Genomic DNA, 17,172 nt, shown 5'->3' with positions numbered 1-17,172 from the left:
TTTCTTAGAATTTATTGTAAGTGGAATCATACAGAATGTATTCTTTTTTGTTTGATTTCTTCTACTCAGCATAATTGTTTTGAGATTTATTCATGCTGTAGCATGCATAAATAGGTTATTCCTTTTTATTGCTGAGTAATAATATTCCATTGAATGGTTATATCACAGTTCATTCATCTGTTGATGTACATTTTTTTTTTTTCCAGTTTTAGGCTATAACAAAGCTGATATGAGCCTTCATGGGCAAATCTTTATGTGGGCATGTGTTTTTATTTCCTTGGGGAAATACCTGAGAGTAGAATGGTTGGAGCATATGCTAGGTATACTTTGAACTTTTAAAGAAACAGCCAACCAATTTTTAAAGTGGCTGTACCATTTTACATTTCTACCAGGAGTATATGAAAGTTCCTCAACATCCTTGTCCATACTTGAGATGGTCATGCTTTTTCATTTTAGCCGTTCTAATATGTATGTAGCGGTTACAATTTGCACTTCCCTAATGATGACTGTTGCTAAGAATCTTTTCATGTGTTTATTTGTCACCCATATATCTTCTTTCATTACATATTGGCTTAAATTTTTTGTCCTTTTAAAAAATTGGGTTGTTTTCTTTTAATGTAGTTTTGAGAATTTAAAAGAATATATTCTAGATACAAAACTTTTATCAGATATACACTTTGGAAATATTTTTTCTGTTCTGTGGCTTGTATCTTCATTTTCTTAACAGTCTTCTGTTCTGTGGCTTGTATCTTCATTTTCTTAACAGTCTTCTGTTCTGTGGCTTGTATCTTCATTTTCTTAACAGTCTTTTGAAGAGCAGTAGTTCTCATTTTTGATGAGGTATAATTTATCAAGTTGTTCTTTTCTGGATTGTGCTTGTGGTATCTTATCTGAAAAATCTTCGCCTAACCCAGGGTTACAAAAGTTTTCTTCTAGACATTTTTTAGTTTTAGGTTTTACACCTAGGTTAATGATACATTTTGAGTTAATGTTCCTAATTAGATTGAGATATGGATCAAATTATACATATCTGTTTTGCATATGGATATCTACTTGTTCCATCAACATTTGTTAAAAAGATTATAATTTCTCCACAGAATTGTTTTTGCACTTTTGCTGAAAACCAGTTGTCCCTATATCAATAGGTCTATTTCTGGACTCTCTATTCTGTTGATCTGTTTCTCTATTTTTATGACAATACAGGGCTGCAATTTTAATCCAACGTGAAGTATAGCAATAGGAAGCACCTTACTTGCTTCTTGCCTAACCCATTTTAGAGTAATAGCTCACCGATTTGCACGAGTTCTGGGATCCTTTCTTAGATAATCTAACAGGTGGCAAAATGCCTGGCATATAGTAGGTATTTCGATTTTTGTTTTTAAAAGATGAAAACATGAGGGATTATTTTTTTGAATGCCATATTGATTATTTTATTTGTAAATTCCTATAAGTCTCCTGTACTTACTAAAAAATTTAGGTCCTGAAAGTCTGTTCATAAGTCCGTTTGTTCAAACGGACTTAGGTTTAGGTTTAGGTCCTAAATGTAAAAGTTTAGGTCCAAATGACTTAGGTTTAGGTTTAGGTTTAGGTTTAGGTCCTAAATGTAAAAGTTTAGGTCCAAATGACTTAGGTTTAGGTCCTAAATGTAAAAGTTTAGGTCCAAAGTGGGGGACCACTGTGAACATATCCATATAGAGTTAAGTTTTAAAAGCGCTGTTATGTTTTGTTTCTCTAATTTTCACTTCTTATTATCACTGTAAACCCTTTTACTTCTTTTGCACTTAAGAGAAGTATTGGAATCAGTGTTTGTAAAGCCATTCAAAAACAGATACAAATGCAATATAATAAACCAAGAAAGGACTTGACAGACTAAAATGACAGCACACAGCTGATAATGTCTTGTGATGGTAACAGAGAAAGCACTTTTTCTTCTTCTCCGGGCTTCTTATTTTCTTTGCAAATCCCTAAGATCAAAGAACTAATAGAAGAGGTTCTGCCTAGATTGCACCCCTCTTTCACACATGTACGTACACTTGGGCACATGCAGGCACACATATTTGTAAGTGATGGGCTGCCCTCACACTAGTTTGGCTGGAAAAATCAGATGGAGGCTCTCTTTCTAAAACCTATTTCATGCAAGGCAAGCGAATCGTGCCCTCATTTGCTGTTGTCTCTGACTTCACCTCTAATCAGCAAATGGAGCTGTGCAGCCTACACAGGGTTCATCTGCAATTCGCTGCTCTCCCTTAGTTGGTGCAACACCGAACCATTTCATTTTGAACTTTAAGAGTGGCAGAGGAAGCCTTTAGTGGAAGATTGTAATTTGGGAGAAAGGAAAGTCAAGAGCAAGATCGCCTATTTTGAAGAAAGGCTGGGTGTTGGAGGAGATCGCCTTGGTGAGTCGGTCTCTGAGCCTCCCTCTCAGCATATGCACTGCTGTGGCCATGCCCTCCATCACCAGTGACCTAAAAAATCACATAATTTTAACTATTCAAGAAACCTGTTCCCTGCCTGTTGTACATAGCCTGTGCACTTACCCCCTCTATTGCCAGAAAATATGTCTAAATCATTTTACCTCCCAGCTAGCCTTCTGTTGTTGGCTGGTTGGCTTTCTTCTTCTGTGATTGTCAAATGAATGCCTTAAAGCATTTTTTCCAGATCTCTTCCTTATCCTCCTGCCCCCGTCCCTTGCTAGTGTGCTAAATGCTTCCCTTGCTGAGTGTGGGACGTAGTCATCTTATTTTCAAAAACCACTGTAGATAGTTCTGATAGACATTAATTTTCTTTGGGAACCATGGTAATGACGCAACAGGCCTTTGAAAATTGCCATTCATCGATCCTAAAAAGTTATTGTATAAACCAGACAATCTTTCTTCTTATATTGAAGCAGTACTTTATAGGCTGCCCAAGTTTCTTTAAGGAACTTCTTAAATTAGTTGCTGATAATTTGTTGGTGGATAGATATATGCACATATACACATGCATATAATCATGTGTGCAACTCCTCTTTAGAATGTTATAAGGTGAGTAGTTAATAAGCTATTTGTCTTTGAGTCTCATTGCTTACAATGGACAGTTTTTGTCATTTCACCCCCAAGACAGCCATTGAGAAATGAAGTGATTATTTTACTTGATACACAGTAAACAGTCTGTATAGGTTTATAGAGGAAACAAACAAATAGCAGCCTGGTTTTTTCAGGAACTGTTCCAAAGGGTCTATGCAGTAATTTTATAAATAAAACTGTATCTTTGAAAGTATAAAGATACTCTCTAAAGATAATCTTTGAAAACCCCTTATGTAATAAAAACTTTTAAAAGACTACATTCTTTACCTCTTAAGCTACCACCTCTATACACATATTGGTCCTCTCTTTCTTCCTCTCTTCCCCTCTTCCCCTCAGACAGTCTCCAGAGTTGAAAATCTCAATATTAATTGCAGCTGAGATGATTGTATTGCTGCTGCTAAGACTTCAGCAGGTCTCTAACAAGCTAATGTCACGGCATGGGGTCCATTTGCTCTGTGTAGCTATTCTGTGGTGCAGTGAGAATGCCTTGATTAATATGCTACATGAAAATAAAATGGATTTAGAAAAAATTATACCATACTCTCATAAATATTAATTCACATTTGTATGGAATTGCACATAATTTTCAATATACTTTGGAGCACCTTCAGTATGAAAAAAAGATTTGGTCTCTGAAGAGAATGGCATAATTTTTTTCTAAAAGCACAGCTGATACATTATTAAATATCATTTGTTTATTAACCCTATACTCTACATCCATATGATGTAGGGCAGTAGGTGGACAGTGTGACAAAGAAAGGTGTTTTTTTCAGCCTGTGGGGAGTTTATGTATTACCCTTAGAAGTGGTACAATTTAATCATATTATACAGAAGCAGTCCACAGTGGGACTCACCTGGCTGCTTCTGCTAGTGTTGCCATTATACCTGAGTGTTTTTTCATGATAGCTGACTAAATTGGTTACATTTGAGGCCAAATTCTGAGCAGATGTCTGACATAGCTGACTGTGGTAGTGGACATTGGACAAAGCAGTAAACATAGCAGATATTTGTTGAACGTTTGTCATCGGTTAGGCATAGTGTGCAAGGTTCTGAGACTGGAATTAATGGCCACGTGTACTTGCTTCGATCTCACCTTGTCCTCTAAACACTTCCTCACCACATCTTCATTGCCTTGGGAGACCTGCCTCTTCAGTGGCAGAGAGTAAATCATCTGCAGTGGAAGCAGCTAGAAGTTAGACCAGAAGCTACTCATTTGCCTTGTAGGATTATTATTTTTGATGTGTTCTTGCCCCAGAGATAAGGCCCTTCTCCTTTTCTGGGGCTTCTTGCTATTTGCTGTGATCCTTCCTGTGTGCCAGCAGTGCCTGCTTATTTGGGTTTCTTGGTTTCTTGCTTCTATCAGCATTTCTAGCTTGCTTCACTCACTCTGTGTTAGAGACAGCTTGAGATATTATTAAGTCACTATTGTGGTTTATAGGGTTGGATATTTTAGTTGTATTATTTATTTAGCAAGCATAATTTGACCATCTATTACTTGCCTGGCTCTGTAAGTGAAGCACTGGGATTACAGATACTTAGTACCGACCTTATTCTTTCAAAGAATCATGCTACCAGCTGCCTCAGGGCTTTTGCACAAGCTGTTCTCTCTGCCCAGACTTTCAGATCTAGGTCAAATGGCAGTCATCTCCTCAGCAACAACCCCCTCCTCTGGACTAGACCATTTTCCCCAGTTTTAGCGCCCTGTTAGCTTTCCTTTAGAGCAGTTAGTTCAGTTTGCAATTATATATTTGTGTGATTTGATTAGTATCTGTCCCCTAAATTCTAAGTTCCATGATGTGGGGATTTTTCTCCCACACAATTGTTTTCCAGCGCCTGCAGGGAAGTGCTAAGTTTGTACTTGGAATATACTGGGTGCACAAAAAACATTTGTTGAATGAGTGGAGACCTGAGAACAGTGCTTTGCATTACAGAATAGTCTCCCTGAACTGGCAGCCACTGGAAAGGGTTCTTGAGCTAGAAAAGGAAGAGGAGTAGAAGGGTGGGCTTTTGAGGCCAAGGCAAAGCAGATGTAAAGGTCCAAGATCCCCAAATAATGGCCGTGGCTGAATTGGGAAAGACATCAAGGAGCACCGTGTGTGTCAAGTCGGAAGTGCTGAGGTAGACTAGATCGATAACTGCTCCAAGAATACTGACTATGAAGGAGAGGAAAGAGAGAGTGGTATTTTGAGAATGAGAAATGGATGAAGGGGAATGTTTGTTTTTACTTTATTTTTTATTTTATTTAAAAAATACATTATTTTATTTTGGGCTGTGTCGGGTCTTAGTTGCGGCAAGCGGGATCTTTCATTGCAGCACGCATGCCCAGTAGTTGCGGTGTGTGGGCTCCAGAGCGCATGGGCTCTGTAGTTGCAGCACGTGGGTTCTCTAGTTGTGGCATGCGAGCTCAGTAGTTGCAGTGCGTGGGCTTAGTTGCCCCACGGCATGTGGGAACTTAGTTCCCCGACCAGGGGTCAAACCCGTGTCCCCTGTGTTGGAAGGCAGATTCTTAACCACTGGACCGCTAGGGGAGTCCGTGGTTTTACTTTATTTTTATATGTGTGTTTAGGACCACAGAAGCTGAGAAATTGTGTGCAGATGAGGCTCCAGGAAGGAACATTTTCAGTGTAAAGAGGAACATATCTATTCATTAACAAATGATTGAGTGCCAAATCATTTTAATGTTATTGCTTAATGTGTACATTTCTCAGGGTTCTAAGGACTTTCACACATATTGTATCAGGTCATATCTGAGTCCATTTTGCATATGGGCTCAGAGTTGCAGTGACTTACTCCAAGTTTCATAATGAATAATGTCAGCGTCAGAGCTCAAACCCGTCTTTTGGTATCTCAGGATGTCCTGACCTGCCTCAAGGCACAGAACTCACCTATGTCATGTGGCCTGAAATGCTTGCCTGTAGTTCCTACAGGTGCTGCTCCCTATTCCAGAACATCCATGATCCTTCTCCCACCCTCCCCCATCCCCCAGCCACACACAGGAATAAATGAAAAGTTGCTGTTGATCTTGGTGATAATATGGTTGTTACATTTTGCAAAGAAGATGAGAATTAAGGATGCTCAGAGGAACTTGTGGTAAAAATATAATGCATTAAGGAAACATTTTAATCATGTGAATTGACAGTTTCTTTCTTGCTGGCTCACATCCACCTGGCCCTGGTATGTTCAGTCTTGTGCTGATTTTTTTGAATTGCGCATGCACTTAGTACTCCTTTTCTGAAACGTAATTGATGTACCATCTTGGGAAGTGAGTGTATTAAGCCTCCTCAGGGAATAGCATGCGCTGGACCTAGTGCAGAGCCAGATGGAAAGCTACTATCCCAGGCGGCAGTGAAAGCACTTTTAATGGACAGATACTTTGTGCTTTGTTGAGCTTTTTTTTCCGCAACAAGAATAGAAAGTATATATTTGTGGCATTAAGGAGTCAGAAAAATTGAGAGCCATGTTTCTTAGTTTTAGGTAGTCTCATACCGCACTTTCTTGCCTTTATTTACTCCCTCCCTTCTAGAAACCCCATTTAGCCTCTGTTTTGGGTGTGACACTACCTACCTATGTAACCACCACTTTCCTTTCCTTCTCTTTTTTTCTACAGAAAGATGTAGCACTTAAGCCTCAGGAACGCGTGGAGAAACGCCAGACCCCTCTGACCAAGAAGAAACGGGAAGCACTTACCAACGGCTTGTCCTTTCACTCCAAGAAGAGCAGACTCAGCCACCCACACCACTACAGCTCAGACCGGGAAAATGACCGCAATCTCTGCCAGCACCTCGGGAAGAGAAAGAAAATGCCGAAGGGACTCAGACAGGTGAGGGAGCTTAGGGTTTGTTCATTCCTGTGGCTGCTCTTCCTCAGGTGCCTGCTTCTCTGTGATTCTTCCTAACAGGTGGAGAAGATATTATCCTTGCTGGGTGCCGGAGGGCTGCCCTGCACAGCTGTGTGTTTGCTTCTAAAAGAATATACCAAACCAAGCTCATTGTTTTTATCACAGTTTGAAACTTTGGCACAGTACCCTTTCAGTCACCTGTGCTCCGTGTAACAAAGCCTGTTGCTGGCGCTACTGGCGTTGAGGGCAGACTAACGGAAGTCTTGGTGATGGTCCAGGTAGACTGGCTTGCAGGGACAGATCCTCTGAGGTAAAACAAAGGAAACAGGCAGATTTGTTCAAATACACTGTGTATCTCAAGGTTCTCAGGTGCTAAAAATGGTTATTTGCATGCAGGCAGTACCCTGCATAAGATTTATGTTTTCCAGGGAAGCCCAAATACTGTGGCATGTGGGAGAGCACTGGAAGAAATGAGTTTGCCTTTTGGTTCTTCAGGTGTCCTCCACAGCCTATAATTCAGGACTGTCTTTGTGATCTGCTGATTGTATGAAAGTCTGGTAGTGGGGCTTACTGGGCTGTTTAATAATTAGGTTTCAGTGATCCACAAGAAAATACAGCTCTTGGCATTTGGGGAGCCTTTCTGCCTGTGGAAATCCCCATATGAGATAGATTAATAATGAGAAATGAAGCTGTTTATAGCAATTTCTCAGCACAAATCCGGAGGCTTTAGCACCTGCTGAGTTACCTGTGTCCTGGGTGTGTTTTGTTTGTTTTTGGAGGGACCTCTGGGTGGGATTGACTATCACTTGAAGGAAGCAGAGGAAGGGAGTGTGGTTCACAGAGCAGGTGCTGCTCATTAGAAGCTGAACAGGTAATTCCTAGTTTGCAGATGTTTCTCTGCAGAGGGAAGAGATCTAGGATCAGACAAAACAGTGGTTCTAAAACCTCACAGATCATTAAAATCATATCATGAGCCTTATTAAACACACACTCTAGCTCTACCCTAGAACCTGATGAACCAGAATCGCTAGGGGTTTAGGCACAGAAGTTTGTCATCTCAAATTTCCTATTTGATAATGGTCAAGCCAGTTTGGAAATTTTTCTCATAAAGAATCAAGAATATATTTTTGGTGATGAATTTCAGTTAAAAGATTTGAAAGATCAAAGTCCTTAATAAGATTTAGTGTGCAGTTTGGTGTCAGAATGGAACTTGATGGGTAAACTTCTGAGAAAATACCTACAGTGATGGATTTCAGCATGGACTCAGGAGGATCTCAGGGAAGCATCCCCAACTCTGACGCACATGGCGGTTTTTCTTTGTCCTGAAATGAAATGCCAGGCTAGAGTTATAATGGTTATTATTAACATTTATCTGATGCACAGCACGGTACAGTCGTTCAGTGAGGGAGTTTGTGTAGTATAATCTACAATATTCACAACAACCCTGGTTAGTAGATGGTATTATGGTTACTTTACAGATGGGAAAACTGGGGCTTAAAGTGCCTTGTCTGAGGCCACTTAACAGTGAGGTACAGAGCTAGGGTTTAGACCCAGATTTCTCTGCCTTTCTCTGTTTTCCCTGTATATTCTGCTTCCCTTGTTTGAGATAAGGACTCCAAGTCGTGGGATGCAGGGAGTCTACAAGTATTTTTAGAAACTACATGAGTTGGTTTGGTCAGAGGGAGTGATTGTGGTCATACAAATGGCCTATGAAAGCTCAAGAAGAAAACAGGATAAACTATCAAGTACAGAGAACAGAGAAAGAGCTTGGAAAGTTGAAGGCAACCACATTTAGATGAAGATTTAAAAAAAAAAAAACTTTTTTTTTTTTTTTTTTGACAGAGAGTGGGGTGAGGGAGGAAGGACTGTGTTCTATAAAAGATAGTTTTCCTGTGGTATTTGTGACTTCCAACTCATGCCTCTCCACGTGAGATATGTAGCAAATGGAGAGAGGTTGCAGTGTAACCACTGCCTCTCCAACAGGGTGGGAGGAGGGCTTCTTATCCTTTCAGACAAGAAAGCAATTTAATTCTGAGCTTACACACAGCTGTGGTTCCTCATCCTTGACTCTCTTACTCCCATACTTGATCTGACTTTTCTGTTCTCTGTCTTCGAAATCCTTCTTTCTACTCTGTCCTCTAGTGAAAGAGTTTATGATCTTACAAGGCAAGGACTTGTATGTCTCAAATTCGAGTAGCTTTTTGGTCTTAATTATCCATCTTCTGGTACTAATGATATTTGAAATCAGAGCTATCCTTATTTCAGGGAAAATATTTGAAAAGCAATTAGTTTGACTTACTTTTTATGAATCATGGAGAAGGAAAGAATGAATCGTATCTTTGGCCTATGTAAGAGTTTTAAAAATAAGTGGTGTTTTCTTATCTTCAGTGTTGATGCCAGAGTATACTATCCAAGTGTTATTTTTTTAGTGGGAAGGGAAACAGAAGTTGATAATTGAGGTAAAGCTGTAATACTTTCATTTATAGTATTCCTAGCATCATATGTGCTATTATGAAACCCTGAACAAATCACTGTCTGTTGCTGCCCATCTGTAAAATGAGAGATTTGGATTAGAAGGTTTCTCAGTTCCATGATTCTTTAAGTTTTTGAATAACACAGATATATAGTGTTGCTGAGGTCTGTAAAGGAAGACCATAGTAGGTCTGAAAGTATTCAGTTTTGGAGTCTGTAACTGGTTGGCTCTGTGAAGACATTAAAGGAGAGTGAAAAAAAAAAAAGCTCCAGCTGAGCTTGCACCCATCCCGATGGAGCAGTATATTTTGCCCGTGCTCTTCTCCATTTCCATACTGTTAAAAGAAAGTGTTCTAAGTAGTAACCACCCCAGTGGTACTTACTTGTTGGATTATGTTTTTAAGTATAAATACACACTGACTTAGAAGATGCTGAGCTGGCAACTGTCTTGTAAAATGGTTGCACTGTTTTATATGGCAAATTTGAATTTTCTTCTTAATTTCCAAAGGGGTTTAAAAAAATGAAGAAAGCAGTAAGTGTTATACAAAAGAGTACATGTCTTTCTGACCCCCTATGCTTATGTTTGTCCTACACAGAACTATTTGCCCACGATGTGAGTACTCAAACATTATATTAAAAAGTTTTGGCTCTCACTAATAAGGATATAGTAGGTTGTTTTTTGTTTTTTTTTTTTTGTTTTTTCCTACTTTGACTTGGGAGCGGGAAAATCAAAACAGAGGTTGATAGGTCCTCTGCATAAGGATCTTTACTCTCTAACTGGGAAACCACTGAAGAGCATATTGAAGTCATGTGCTGCCAAACCTTCCAACCGACCGAGCCTTAACTTCTGCAGAAGGGTTTTGGGAAAACTTAACTCCTCTGAGGACTTTGAGTTTAGTTTTCTTTCAGTATGTCTAACTTCTAGACCACAGGGGATGCTTTAAAAATTTAGTACTTTGTAGTTGAAAACACTGAGTGGAGGGGTTTTAAAAATAGAAAACAGATGAGGAAAAGTTGATAAGGGTTCAGAGAACTCTCAGATTGGGCTCTGAGTGGATATTCCTAAATCTTCATTTAGTCCATTAGTCTGTCCCGTCTTTCTCTAGTATGAACTGAACCAGAGGAAATAGGCTTAAGTGAGCTAGGAGGAATTTTTAGGTTATATGAACTCTTCTAACTAACAGACACAAGGATGGATCATCAAAATAAATTCCAGAGTCTCCTTTCTAACTGAATTTTAAGTGCCAAAAAGCCATTCATGTAAGGACAGAATTTCCCAGAGAGAGGCAATCTATTGAGATAGCTTCTAGCCATAGGAGAACACTATTTGGGAGGAAAATAAAGGAATCCGGGAATATTTCAGGAGCCTGGCAGTTAGACTCTAACCTTGTTGGTGAGAATGGCTTATGTGGGAATGCCTTACGTGGTTTAAAAATCTTTATACAAATTGATCTGGGTAGGTGTTGCTTGTAAGGAATGGAAATTTGCTCTTCTCTCTGAAAGTCTAGTATGGTGGAGTCAAACTTGTTGGAGGATTAATAGCTGACATTGTAGATATCAAAGATGTATACTGATTTCTAGGAAGAGGAGGGATTGATCCCAGTGCCAAGTCTTTAGAATTAGAGCTCTTGTTTAAAGCTTTGCGTGGTGGCTGTGTCTGCTTTGTGTATTGGCATTGCATGTTCGCCTTATTTGGAGTAAGTGGTTGTGTTGGTCAAGGGCCCAGGTGACTAAGCCACCAGCTGAGCTTGCACCCATCCTGATGAAGGAGTATATCTTGCCCGTGCTCTTCTCCTTTGAGAGCATTTACTACCAGAGGCGGATCCTTTATTTCAGTGGACTCACTCAGATTGTCGGAAGGCTTCTTGGTGACATTTGTTACTAGTAGAAATTAACTTGTGAAGGAGGATTTATAATGGAAAACTTTGATTAAGCAGACCCAGTTCAAGTCACATTGCTGAAGACCTTCTAATTAGTTCTGGGTGGAAATCTAGGCTGAAATCACACAGGTATTCATCCAGTTTGACGCTAGAGCCTACAGGTTTCTGGAAATCAGAGCATTTGAAACACTAATGTAATTAGGTGTTATACTTTAGTAATGAAAAGGCATGCACTTTGCTAGGTGCTCTTTCATAAATACATTTGTTATAATGGTTAAATGACTGAAGGTATACTGAGCTGGTATCAAGAAATGTGAGCTGCAGTTAAATCGTTTTTACTTCATACTTCAGAGTTTCAAGTTTAATGTGTTAATTGGGATTTCATTTGCTTTTTAAAAATTGTGTAATCATGAGAAGGTTACAAATTGAGGTATTAAAGAAAATTCTTTATTTTTCCTGCTGATGCATTTAAGTTGCACACTACTTCTCTCCCTTTGCCAAAACTACAGAAATAAGAATAAAAACATATAAGGAAAGACTGGGAGCAGGAGTGGGGAAGGAGATTGGCTTATAATTGCTCTTGGAATCGTCATTGACTTGAAATAAGGATAAGATGCCAGTTTTTAACATCTGGTTTTTGAGAAACCTCCAACCCAGGCCGATCTCTTTTCAGAATTAGTTGTGTATTATATTGGAGGTATTTGTTTGGTATTTGGAAACGTGCAACTATTATAACAACAGATTATGTGAAGGTTTTTGGTTCCCCCCCCCGCCTTGGGCTTTAGAAGCAGTGAGTTTATTTTTTGAGTTACAGAATTTTTGTTTTGTGTCTTTTTTTTTAAAAAAAATATTTATTTATTTATTTTTGGCTGTGTTGGGTCTTCGTTTCTGTACGTGGGCCTTCTCTAGTTGCGGCGAGCGGGGGCCATGCTTCATTGCAGTGCGCGGGCCTCTCACTGTCGCGGCCTCTCTTGTTGTGGAGCACAGGCTCCAGACGTGCAGGCTCAGTAGTTGTGGCTCACGGGCCCAGTTGCTCCACGGCATGTGGGATCCTCCCAGACCAGGGCTCGAACCCGTGTCCCCTGCATTGGCAGGCAGGCTCTCAACCACTGTGCCACCAGGGAAGCCCCTGTTTTGTGTCTTTTGACCCCGTACATTGTTGTCTGGGATATATTCTATTGGCCCTGCATGTTGGTAAGAGTGAGCATAAATATCACTTGACTTCTGTGAGACAGATGTTTGAAGTGAGGTGGCCAGTAATACATTTTATCTTGAGTGATGTATATAACTCTTAATTAAAATTTAGTAAAAATTGACCAAAAAGAGGACATAGCACATTGACTACCATCTCATAAAATAAAACCCATAGAGAGAAAATAGGCTGAATTGGAAAAGGAGCTGCAATTAAAAGAATGGGCAGTAACTCAGCTCCAATGATCCTGAGACCTATAGAAATTGTTTAATAAAGCAGTGACATTCACTAATCCCAAAGTAGGAATTTGTTATACATATGTGTGTGTGGAGTTTTATTAAGGGCCATTTAAATATACTAAATATACTATGTATTCTTAGAGGAGTAAGATGGGCAGTGACAGAAATCATTCTCAACTCTACCTACTGTAAATTCCTACAATACTGGTGATTGAAGGGTGAGGCAGCATGTTTTTCTCTTTACAAGGTTTAGACACTACACTTCGGATACTTGATGAAGGTAGACAGACTCCCTTTATTTATATTAAAATTGCATTCTGTGTTAATTTAATGGTAGCTTTTCCCTCTCTGAAGATACAGTGTTGTCTGCATGTGGCCAGATCTTAGCTACAGAACGTGAAATAAGCCTCCATGTTTTCTGCATTCTAATCTCCACTTACAGCAGTCCCATCTCCACACAAGTCTGTACATGACAGGTAATGAGTGGGAGGTGGGAGTGGGTAGGTGGCTGTGTGGTTTGCAGTGGTGTCAGTTGGGGAGCTGAACAGATGGTTGTGATAGCCACGTGTTGCGAGATTCCCGTGGGAGTTGATGGTGGTGACAGGCGACTCACAATGTGCTATTTACAGTTTGGGTTTACAGTCTTTCAGTGACATCTGAATGCTCTTTAGCAACTGCTTTCATTACTGCCTTTCGAGGAGCTGCTAATTGAAAATGAAATTGTGGGTGGGCTTTAAGGCAGGCCCAGGCAACTCTGTGTGGTAAATGTTACTTGAGAACTGTTGGATATTTTAAGGCCCAATTTGTAATTCTTCTTCCAAGGAGGAAAAGCTAAAGGTGCGTTTGAAGATTCGGTATGTGCACATAGGCAGAGCCGAATGCCTCATCCTGCCCAGAGAGCCAAATGTGGACTCACTGGGCTGGAAAACAAGCCATCTGCCCAGGGCTCACCTTTGTATGGTTTCCTTTAAATGTGTCTAACCGTGTAAGGTTCTTATTTTAAACCTGCTAACATCTTGTAATTGCCATGGGTTTTTTTTTTTTGTAGGACAGCATCCTTCTTTCTTCCTCTGCTGTTTGTATAGTTACTGTGCAGGAGAAAGTGATGATCTGATCTCTTGAACTTTGAGATAGTATATTCAAGGTCTTGCATACAGCTTTTCTTCCTGTAAACCTTTTCCTATCATAACAATTCTGTTGAAGGCAGTTGGGGCCTCCAAGAACAATGAGGGCAGAGGAGGATGGAGGATTAGATTGGACCTTGTGGATGATGTTCTTGATTCTCGTACGGCTGCCTCCAGCTGCGGGATTGTCATTTGTACCTCATCTTCAGAGTTTGTTAGCTAAAGCATCAGTAGCATTTCTGAAATGGTAGCTTTTGTAAGTGTTTACATGTTGAATTGCTTTATTGCCCATACTCAAAATAGCTTTGCACGGAGAAATCTTGTGCCGAACAAGGAATGACCTCCCTCTTGGAAGTGCTGTTAGCTTTCTTTTTAATTAAATATGAAGATAGTTACAACATTACTGCATTCTTTTTAGCTTTCCCTTGAACATTTCAGTGAATACTGTGAGACAAAACCATACTGAATTAGATGCTTTGTTTGAGTAGGGCCGATATTTGCTTTTAGAGTCCCTGAGGGGCTGAGGGGACCTTGATGACACACCCCTTGCTGTACTTAACCCTCAGTCCCATTAGACCTGCTTTGCCACAGGAACCCAACTGTTTTAATGTGCTTGAGTTACTGCTGGGTCCTAATGATGTTTAAAAGACCCTAATTGGGTATTCTAAATGAATTCTGCAAGCCGTGATGATTTTGTACCAAGCAATATAACAGAGTTCTTTCAGGAGCTCAGGGTCTTCTCACACCTAGAGGGGTGTGTTGTCCTTATACTAGTGCTCACAAACACACACACAGGAGCAGAAACCAAAATGGCTCACAAACTTGGGCCAAGTCCTGTCCGGGCCCACCTGGTGTCTTTCAGGAGGCCCGACAAGCTCTGCCATGGGGCCTGCGGAAACACTTGACCTGCATTCATTGATCACAGCTCTGCAGAAGCTGCCACTTCTCCTGTGCCTCTGCCTACAGTGATGCTGTTATTGCTGGTCATTCTGTGACCACTGTGCACCTGCGATTGCTCAGGAAGCACTCACGTCACTACATGTCTTGAAATCATGTAGTGCAAGGCTGGACGGTTCTAATTGCTAGTAATGGTTCTGAGTGGCTGAGATTGGCTGTGATTAGATTGAGAAGCAATTAGCTGCGTTTTATGGGTGGGAACATACAGAATAATGTTCCTCAAAGGGTGGTCTTCAGACCACCTATGTCAGAACAACCCTGGGGATTTTATTAACATGCAGATTTCCAGACAGCATCTCTGACTGGTGGAGCCACAGTCCCTGGGATGGGGGTCACAGTGTGACACCAAGTTCCTTAAGCAACCCCAGTGCAGGTGCTGCAAGAATCATACTTTTAGTAAACTGAATCGTGTTTTTTTTTTTTTTTAGAAAAGAGAAAGGGAACATTACTGTGCTATTTGCAAAACTTGTAACAAATCTTAAAGTTTTTAAACCATATCCTGTTTGAAATAATTTTATCAATACTAGGACCATATTCTCGTTCTGTATATTTACTAATTGAGTTCTTTTTCAAAATATTATTGGAAAAAAAAGAAATGTTTCTTCCGAATACTATAGACATTACATTATAAAAAATGTTTCCAAAATGGCTGCTTTTTGGTAGCTCACTAGAATGTAGCCTCAGTAGAATAATTATGTTGTATTCTTCTCTCTTATACCCACAAGCTCCCTCAAAGAACACAGCTTTTTATACATCTGGTAACTGGAGTTTATTCATTACTCTTTCTTTTAGTTTCCTTGTTTTTTGGCTACACCATGCAGCATGCGGGGATCTTAGTTCCCTGACCAGGGATCAAACCTGTGCCCCCTGCAGTGGAAGCGCGTAGTCTTAGCCACTGGACTGCCAGGGATGTCCCTTTTAGGTTCCTCTTATTGCTTTCTTCTTTCAGCACCACAGTGGTATTTTGCTCTTAAGTTTTATAAATTTTATGAATCCTCCATATTATAAAAATTGGTGGTATTCGGTGGCAGTATTGGGGGGCAGGTGTGAATTAAATCTGAAAGTACTGCCTAGGTATCAGTTGAGCCTAAAGACCATTAACTGTTTTCTTCATTAGTAAGAAACTTCAATATAATAAAATTTTATACTTGAATTTCTGGTTTGGGTTCCACAAATTCAAAAGGAAATATTTTCCTTCTAAAACCAGACAAAACAAAAGCCCTCAGAAGAAATTTTGTTTAAGTAGCAAAATGTAGATTTAGGATTTAACAGTTGCCTGAAGTGTGTCAACAGTGGGTAGCATTTGTTTTTTAATGCATTGCTATGAGACCAAAAATACTGTTCCCCTGGAGATGAGTGCAAAATGATCTCCTGAACAGTTGCTAATGAAATTATTACACTGTATGAATAAGACTGTTGATAACAACTTCTGATGTAAAAAAATACTGTCATCAAATTTCTCTAAGAAATAATGAGGATGATGGGAAAAGCCCCTGCCTCTCAGGTGAAATATAAAGCTGGATAATGGGCCCAGCTCACATTGCTAGAAGGCTGAATGGTACTTTCTGAAACTTAAGCAGCCCACTTGCATAATTTATCATCACCTGCCTCCTACCTCCTCGTATTAAAACTCTAAATTTATATTTCTCAAATGAATATGGCAGTGGGGAGGATTAGGGCGAGGCATTCGGGGGCTGTGATTATGTAGCTGTGTGTGAAGGGGGATATATTGGGATCATGTAGGGAGTCTATGCCAGCTGTCCCCTTGGTTCTCTAGGTAGAGTGAGGAGACAACTTGACATACCAGAATACTGAGAGAGAAGGATATGGAGTTTAAAAAACCTTTCCCTGATGATTCTGACCCCGCTCTTTTCTGCCTCCTCTTAAACCTGATGGCCCATCTTTCTTCTTCCTTTTCTATCTTGGAGCTTGTCTTTAGGCTAGACTTTCAGCTTTTGGGCTTTCATCTCACTCTCTCCTTCCCTTCAAATTCTCTTGCTTGCTTCTCCACCCAGTCAGGATTGCATGGGAAGCCACTTAGATTTGCTCTTCCAGTTACAAAATGCCTTTGCCACCTGGTTCCTTGCTCCCTTTACCATGCTGGTCCTTTCCCCTGAACATTTATACTGACCATCTTACCTGGATTCTTAGCATAGTTCAGCATTGTTTTGCTCATTGCTGTTTACTCTCTTGTTGAAAAAGTTTCAGTGACCCTCCATAGCCAGTGAAATAAAATCAAAGCCCCCTTAGTGTAGGACCTCCTGGATCCCAGGTTTGCTTCAAATACCTTTCCAGCCTTGTTTCCCTCTTTCTGCTTTCCATAAACACCAAACCGTTGCTGCAGTTGCTGTTATTTGCAAGAGCCCTGTGTTTCCTCCACACTGCTAAGCCTGTGCTTATGCTGT

The 17,172-nt window shown here is 40.1% G+C and overlaps 1 protein-coding gene across 2 annotated transcripts in view; it reads left to right on the top strand.

Annotated features, from left to right (window-relative positions):
* The window catches only part of AUTS2 (activator of transcription and developmental regulator AUTS2), a 1,122,546-nt gene that overhangs the window by 269,928 nt on the left and 835,446 nt on the right, over window positions 1-17,172 (top strand). For both annotated transcript variants that reach the window (XM_060032208.1, XM_060032207.1), the window contains exon 2: window positions 6,673-6,885. In XM_060032208.1, the coding sequence (XP_059888191.1) occupies window positions 6,673-6,885 (213 nt within the window). The remainder of the gene's footprint in view (window positions 1-6,672; window positions 6,886-17,172) is intronic.

The sequence above is a fragment of the Delphinus delphis genome, chromosome 15 (assembly GCF_949987515.2).
Source record: "Delphinus delphis chromosome 15, mDelDel1.2, whole genome shotgun sequence".
Classification (NCBI taxonomy): Eukaryota; Metazoa; Chordata; class Mammalia; order Artiodactyla; family Delphinidae; genus Delphinus; species Delphinus delphis.
Note: the sequence above shows the minus strand (reverse complement) of the source record. Positions and strands in the feature narration are given on the sequence as shown.